This window comes from Lichenostomus cassidix, chromosome W (genome assembly GCF_008360975.1).
Source record: "Lichenostomus cassidix isolate B80296 chromosome W, HeHo_3.0, whole genome shotgun sequence".
Taxonomy (NCBI): domain Eukaryota; kingdom Metazoa; phylum Chordata; class Aves; order Passeriformes; family Meliphagidae; genus Lichenostomus; species Lichenostomus cassidix.
In genome coordinates this window covers 15630554-15638387 of record NC_139510.1, presented here as the reverse complement: position 1 = coordinate 15638387, position 7834 = coordinate 15630554, and the positions used below count along the sequence as shown (strand labels likewise).

Sequence of the window (7834 nt, the reverse complement as noted above, 5' to 3'; positions counted from 1 at the left end):
AAATAAGATGAGAGAGGGCGTCAGGTTCACGCGATGGACATCAATGAAATAGATCCCCTCCCTCGTCTTTTTTGCAATACTTTTAATGGCTAAAATATTCTAAATATTCAATACTTTACACTTAGATTTTCTTTCTCTTCAGCCATCTCCATCTATCTTTTAATTATAATCAGATCTGCTCCGGTATGTTCTATGTGTGAACATTCATGTTTTGGCATTATTTACAGATTGGATTAGAAGGGAGACATAGGTAAAGAAAAAGTCTTTTATTTTTTTCCGCTAAATTTAAACCTTTGAAGGAAAATTTGAAAAATTACAACCATGTAATTTTAGGTAGAATAACTGAACCTTAAAATGAGATTTTTTTTTTTTTTAGGAAAAGGCTCAATTTAGTGGCTTTTGCCCTCACAAAAGTTCATAATTTGGACCTACTTATATGTCCAGTGTGAATGCACCTCATAATACACATCCTTTAGAAAACAACCCAAAGCCATGCTAATGTCTCTTTGATTAATAATGTCTTTCCTGATTAGAGGTAGAAAGACAAGAGGAGCGGCAGGGGAAGAGGGAGTGAGCATTTTAAAATGAATAATTTTCATGCATATTTTAAAAAAATTGCTAAATTGTTAGATTTCCAGGTAGGAGAGTGAAGGGGTGATGTACAGTAAACTCTATTAGAAACGGTTTTTAGTGAGCATTCAAAACGTTAACTTCAGTATCAATCCAGGATAAGTAGCCAATGCAGTTGAGTTCCCATTCACGATATATTTCTGGGTTTTAGTACTAACAGCTACATTGTCTTGATGCCTTTTCTGTTGTTCTGTTTTTGTTATCAGTTTATAACTTGGCATAAAATAAGCAATACATAAATTAAGGTTTGAAATTAACAGTTATTTTTCTGTTTTCCATAACTGACTCACAGAGAGGACTAAACCTGATTTTGTTTCGGTTTAGATAATTTTTTCCTTTACATCAGCTTCGATTGCCGGAGACCACTTCTGAACCAAGTGGAAAAGGTTGTCAGGGCGTGGGTGTTCCTCATGTCCATGACTCCTCGAAAGGGTGTTTCCTACCCAAAGTCCTCTCCTTGGCTCCGCTCTGTGGCGGGCTCCTTGTACGCCGGTGAGATTAGGAGGGGGATGCCGCTGCTCGAGGCCGGCTGCCTGCAGTCCAGGAGACCCGAGACAGGTCGGGGTGTCCCAGTAGGCGCAGCTTTCCAGCCCTCGACGAGGCTGCATCAGGCAGAGAGACAGCGACATCTACCGGTCTTCGACACGGCCCCGGCGAGCGCGGTCGATCGGCGGGGTTAGGGCGAGAGGAGGGGCCACACCGCACCGCGTTCCTTTGCCCAACCTGGCGCAGCCTGGGGAGAAGACATCAAGGCAGCGATCCTCTCTGCGTGACCCGCTGTAAAGCAAGAATTCAGCCCTACTAGAGCGACCGTTTCATTGGGCACACCTCCGCATACACACACTCCTGACTCCAGATCTGGGCTGTATCCCCACAAAAATTAGAGACCTGATCGGGTTGATAAATGCCTCACTGCGAGCAAAGTCTTCCCAGAGAAGCTCGAGAAGGACGCACGGAGAGCAGAGGGAAGGGCAGCACCTGTGTGTTCTCCCTGCCGCTACTATCTCACCCCAGCATCTCTCTCCTTATTTGTATTGTCTTATATACATCCGGAAAGGCAATATTCCACAAACACATTTCAGCAAGAATAATCGCCGCCTTCTCAGCGTTTTGCATTTTAATTGCCAGGATAAAAAAAAAAAAAAAAAAGGGGGATTACTTTGTGTATTCCTATTTGAAGAAACGCATTACTTACAAACCATGAGAAGGGGAACGACAACACTATCTGAAGCAAGAGTAAAATTTTACTATTTGCCCCTGGGGAATGGCCCTATTCTTTATTTAATTTTTGTGCTGATGCTGTGCAGAAAAAAATTTATTGGAAACACTTTCTATCTGATCGTATTACTCTTTATTTTATCCATATTCTCTTTTCCTCTTTTTAATAATTTTTTAAATATCAAAATGAAAGGGACAGATTTATGTTACTAAGAGGCAGTTTTTATAAGTACAAATGGCAATGAAAGAGTACTAATCGTGTTGTTTTTAGGAGGATGAGACGCATCCGAGAAGCTGGAGGCTACATTTGATTGGATTAACTGCCCCTTTCTGTTGTTTTTATTCCAGCTGTTCATTAGCCAGGTGTACTTTGATAATTAATTTCCGAGATCTCATTCTAGGAATTTTGGTTGTTTCATATATCAATAGACTTTCCTCAACGGGCTATAGTTGGAGAAGATAATAACTTGTCTGGTTTGAATCACATTTTTTGTGCACCTGCAGGAGTTTTTTCTCCTTGCTCGAAAAAATATCAACACGCAGGGTTTTTTTACCGTGAAGAATGTGTGTGGCACAATTTGTGGCAACTACCTTTCCGTACCGTGAACACAAATGCAGGGACTCAAAGTAGTTATTCGAGTGCCTTTTCTAAATGTGCATTAAGGTAAATGAGAAAAATTTTGCTAAATAACCCTGGTCTTGAGAATGAGTTCGTCACTAGTAGCATCACAAGACCGAGGAGCATTCAGTCTTAGAAAATGTATGCCTACTAAAAGGAATCAATATAACATTAAAATCAACGAAAAATCAGCTTGTATACTCAAGTACTGAAGAGGTCTCTAACTACCGGTTGATCACATCTAGTCCAAAATCAAGAACAAGCGCTAACATTTTCCTGGCTCTTTTTCTCCGAAGAACATTGTTCTCTTCTTTTACTAACTCCAGGAACTGCTGATAATTTTTACACTAAAATAATAGTAACGTGTGTCTCTCATTTTGCCCTAGACACGCCGACATCCTCCCATCCCATCCTGACTCATCCCCCAAACCCAGAGAGAGCAGCGGCCAGGGCTGGCGGTCGCATATTTCCGTACCGTGCTGGCAGGACGCACGAGCGGATCGACGGGGCGCCGGCTCTGCGGCTGACCGACGCCGCTGCTCGGACATATTCCCACGCTCTTAGAACCCCCTGAAAGAGAATTGCAGCACCTTCATTAAAACCTTGCAATTTTGCAGAGAGCTGTGTGCATGCCTATTTGGCAAAAAGTGTCAGACATCTCTTAATATGTTTCTCTCTCGTGTCTGATAACACTAGGACTACTTATTTAATAAAATACCATAGGGTATTGACAGTCCAAACGTACAAAACCATTATGGTCCTTTGCCCTACAAGTGAGTACGTCCGACTCTCCTCCCCTTCCCTTTTCTTTCCCAGCTTTTCAGTAGCAATGAATGAATCAAGAACTAGAGTAACATATTCAAATACAAATGAATCAGAACATATAAACCTATCATCTTCAATCGTCAAGTTGAAGAATCGTCAAGGCTGAGACGGCAGCCTATGGTAGTAGGCATATTGCAGAAAATCTGGGAATGGTTGGCAAAGGAGTGCAGTTTGCAGCCGATTAACAGACTCACAGAGTGGGATAAAACGGTCACCTACCTTTTCAGGGCACCTCCCCTCAGACGCCAAAACCTGAACTCACTGAGAGTAGAAAGAAGTGTATATACGGACTTTAACACCTGCATATTCGTTATAAAAGGCTTTCTGAAGCTAACCTACTTTGCCAACCTAACTAAGCAGAACTTTTATTTATTTTCTTCCACCTGTCTCCCTCACATAAACAGTTTCCCAATAGCGTTTCTCTTTTTTTTTTTTTTTTCCTCCAACTAATGGACAGACGGTCCTGGGAAAAGCAATTGTCAGCCTTATACACCCAGGGCAATAAAAAAACTAACGGTTCCACCTCACCCTAACCAGCAGCAAAGTCTTATTTATTTTGATTATTTGTTAAAAGGCAGCCAGATGGGAACATGACAATTTGCTCTCTCTCTCTTTCTGATACGAGCGTGTGTGTGTGTACGTATTGCCTTATGTGTACCAGCTCTACCCGAAACGGTGTGAATACCAGTTCCCCTACAAGTGTTACCGCTTCCAGCTCAATGCAGCCTCCGATAGATGAGTGTGCGTGTGTGTGTATAACAAACCAATAGGTAAATCGCTATCAGGTGATCAGTCTTGTAATCCAATAGTCTTTGTTCGGTTAAATAAGATTTATCATTAAGAGCAAGAAATTAAGGAAATGGGAATAAGGACAAAGCGGGGCGGGGGGGGGGGGGGGAGGCACAGAGGAATCTCTCCCTGCTCTCCCATGCTCTGCTGCTGTCTGGGGTTACTGCGTCCGTCGCAGCCCACTCAGTCCAGCATAAACTTTCAGAAGACTGAAGTGCCATAGAAAGCAAACAAGGGATCCGAGGAATCGAAGGGCGGTAAGGAGGCCGGCGGAGGATTGGGGGGTGATGCCCTGCCTTTTCTCCCGGAGCCCTCGGGAGACTGCGGGCAGGGTAGCCCTCCCCGGACACTCTTCCTGCCCCGTGGGTGACACAGCGTGGTCTCCTCCGGAGCCCAGCGGGGCATTGTCTGGTTTTACCAAGCCCTCGGCAAAGCCCGAGCTCCCGCAAGAGTGCGTGGGGGGGATGGGGGGCAGCGGCGAGGCTGCCGCGGCGCAGGGTGGCAGGGCTGCTCTGTGCCCCGGTACTTACCGCCGCGATGCCTGCCACCGATTCGCTCCCCTCCGCAGCCCCTCAGCAAGACACATACGTCACATACATCCTCGCAGAGATCAGTTGTGACTTTTCGAGTCTAACTCTGCTCATTCAACGGTAGGCAGGAGAGGAAAACAAAAGGGGTGATGAAGGAAGAGGGGTAGCCACAGGTGCTGCCTCACACTGAACTGCAACGTGGCTCCCCCCTCCCCTTCTCCCTGACATTTCCCACCCACTCACCTCCTTACTCCCGCCCCGAATCAGAAAGCCACGGGAGGGAGGGACGACACACAGATCCGTGCTGGCTGCTGGGGCTCCGCGGAGGCGCTCTCTCAGCATTCGCACACTGGCCTCTGAGCCTCGGTCCTTCCGCGGCGCACAAGGGACTTTGCTTGTGGGACGCAGCGTTTGGGGAGAAAAGGAGGAAGGGGCTGAAGGACGACCCAAGGCATGCCCGCCCGCCTGCCCAGATGGGGGTCACATGCCACACGTGGGGCGTGCAGAGCTCCGTGGTGCGAGGCTACTGCATGGGATACAAATGGGCTGCCGGCTCCGGCGGGCATCACCTCCCCTCCTTCCTGTTGCTATCTTTAATATTACTATTCCTAATTATACCAATAATTATATTTAAAGATCTTTGCAAATCCAAAATGACAGCTGGAGGTGAGAAGCAAGAGTAGCTATTTTAAACAATAGATTCGAAACACTAGGAAGTGTCTCCGCAGGGAATGGAGACTTTTTGCTTCGTCAAAGGTGAGGTCTGCTGTCTGCTTATTAGTGCAGTAACATCTTCGGTTCCCGACTATTTACAATAACGCAGGTTCTCGTGATTAATACAAGAAGCTTTATGAATTGTGGTCCCTCCCTTGCTCCCTCACAGACATACTCGCAGCACACCTATATCTGTGAGAGAGTTGGCGGGGTGCTGACAGTGGACCCAGTCAAAAGTTTCAATATTGCAGGCACAGTAATTGTCCTGATTTTCTTGGTTAAAATTTTATTTGGCGAATTGCAATTTTTTCCCAAAAGATTCATTGACACACAAAAATGTGCTTGCATCTATTTCTGCCAGAGATGGTGCAGAATAAAAATGCCTGAGTAGACCTCGTCTGAAATCAAATCCCCACATTTGTAATAGTTACAATATACAACAAATAATTAACAATTTGTTCAGCAGAGATGGTATAATTCTAAGCCTTCTTTCCTTTGTAAGGCAAATGATGGAAAAATATGATTTGCCATATAACTAATTGGAGCAAAGAACAGTACGGCAGAAAGACTCTGGTTTCTATAGGATTATGCAAATTTCATGTTTAAACAGAGTGAAAAATAGAAAACATTAATTAATTATGGCGAATTTGACAATGTGTTTTAGGATACCTTTACCTGATACATACTATATCCTAATCAAAATAATTTAATGAGCGATCATATTAATGGTGTTGAAATAAAATTAATAAATAAGAATTAAACTATATTTTAAAAATAGGTCACACTACAGTAAAAGTCTTTGATGCTTTAAGATAAACAGTCCCCCACAATATATATTGTAAAAATCCTATATTTTGTTCAGAAGCATAACATGATCTTTGATTTTGTATCGATTTTGGTGTTGTATAAAATGATAAACATAATAAATAGAAGCAGCTGAGTCAGACAAAGTAGAAAGATACTATTATTTAAATTATCAAAATAAAATCCATCAAATAATGTTTTCCATTCTAATGAGCATGGAAATGTTTCTCTTTGAATTTACTTATTTTCAAAACAGACATAAAAACATGTTAGAACTGATTTTCTTTCAAATCAGAAAAGTTAATATTAGAACAATTGTCTGCATATTTTTTCTATAACGTGCCATTACCTGAAGCACATAAATACAAACACTTAGCTCTGGAAATTGTAATTTTATTTTTTTTTACACTGTCTATAAACATTGTTTTGTGATTACATGTACTCACTTTCTCATATAGACTATCCATTATCTGGTGTCTACATCCTTCAGAGTGTATTCACACTCAGGTTTAATCTTCTTTAAAGCAGTTACTAGATATACAATAATGTCAACATGCATATAGATATACATGAAAATTACTTTTGATCTTCAGAAATCAGCTAAGCCCTCTGGGCAAGTCAGTTCCAGTGACGTTAGGCATGAGTTGCTGTTGAGCTCTAATAATTCAAGTGGAGAAAAATAGTGAATTATGAAGTAGGGAATAATCACCAAATTAATTTATTTATTAAATTTTCTTCAAAGGGACAGAGTTTGGCCCAGTTAATCAGGTTATAAGGATATGTAGCTGTTGATATAAAAATGCAGTCCTTCAGCCCATCTCTTGTTAATTTTACAGACTTATATGTGAAAGCAAGCTATTCAGTAGTGTCTTCACAGGAATTTAAGAGGGGGACACACACACTACTGAATTTTAAATTATTTACTCCCAAAATACATTAGATTTTATAGCACCACCCTTTTGGCAAGACAACTTCTTTTAAAAAGTATCTTTCATACAACTGCAACTACTGGATAAAAAAATGGAGATAAAACATTTAAAATAATTTTTAATTATTCTGGCAAGGTGTAATGCTTTAATTCTATTTTTCCATCTTTTCTCTAATGACTTTCTCTCCTCAGAACTCCATGTGCAAATAGTATACCTGCATTTGTGAGCAGAAAGTTGGCCACATGGAAAATTATCTAGCCAAGCAATGAAAGTACCAAAGCCAGAATCACCATCCTCAGTCAGTACATGCTTTTCCATAGGAGAGATGTCTATAAAACTCCATATTGTAGAATTCATCTTGGAAAAAAACCACCATACTTTGTCCTCTTCACAAGATTAAATTGCTTGAAGTACATGATAGCTGTGAGATATATTATTTTTGTGTTAGTTGTTTGAATAATTTAAGAAAGACTTCCACTGCTTAATTCAAACTTACACAAAACTTTCATTAGGTCAGAGGATGCTTTTCTGAGGGAAGAACTGATAGTCTCAAAAACCAAGATAGAAAGTTTGATGTGTTCTTTGGAAGTTAAGTTTTAAAAAGTTTGAACATGATGCCATTATAAAAATGTATTTAAGTAATAAAATGAGAACTTCTGAACGTGCCTTGACTGTAAATATTTGGCTTTCAAAACTCTGCAAGATTAGGCAAGATTCAATTTTCACTGAACTAAAATACAAAATCCTATTGTTTTCCATTATAGTAATAAGGGCCC

At 41.4% G+C, this 7834-nt stretch overlaps 1 protein-coding gene across 3 annotated transcripts; it reads right to left on the bottom strand.

Moving 5' to 3' along the window:
- Positions 1-11: 11 nt before the first annotated feature.
- Positions 12-4992, bottom strand: LOC146425573 (uncharacterized). Of its 3 annotated transcripts, none has more exons than XR_014846633.1 (3): positions 4612-4830; positions 2943-3037; positions 12-1407 (listed from the first exon to the last, which is right to left on the bottom strand). XR_014846633.1 is itself a non-coding variant. In XM_085041725.1 (3 exons), the coding sequence occupies exons 1-3, from the start codon at positions 4951-4953 to the stop codon at positions 1129-1131; spliced, it is 429 nt and encodes a 142-aa protein (XP_084897851.1). In that variant the 5' UTR covers positions 4954-4992; the 3' UTR covers positions 12-1128. The 3 variants fall into 3 exon arrangements, 1 of the variants encoding a protein (XP_084897851.1); XR_014846634.1 differs by having other exon boundaries at positions 12-1363; XM_085041725.1 differs by lacking the exon at positions 4612-4830 and adding an exon at positions 4855-4992 and having other exon boundaries at positions 12-1363.
- Between the last annotated feature and the right edge of the window lie 2842 nt (positions 4993-7834).

Coding starts and splice junctions, on each gene's coding strand:
- LOC146425573 (XM_085041725.1), bottom strand. CDS start 4,953: ATGCTGAGAGAGCGCCTCCGCGGAGCCCCAGCAGCCAGCACGGATCTG. Junction 3,038..4,854: donor TTCGGGGCGGGAGTAAGGAG/GTGAGTGGGTGG, acceptor ATTCTCTTTCAG/GGGGTTCTAAGAGCGTGGGA. Junction 1,364..2,942: donor TCGTGCGTCCTGCCAGCACG/GTACGGAAATAT, acceptor TCTTCTCCCCAG/GCTGCGCCAGGTTGGGCAAA.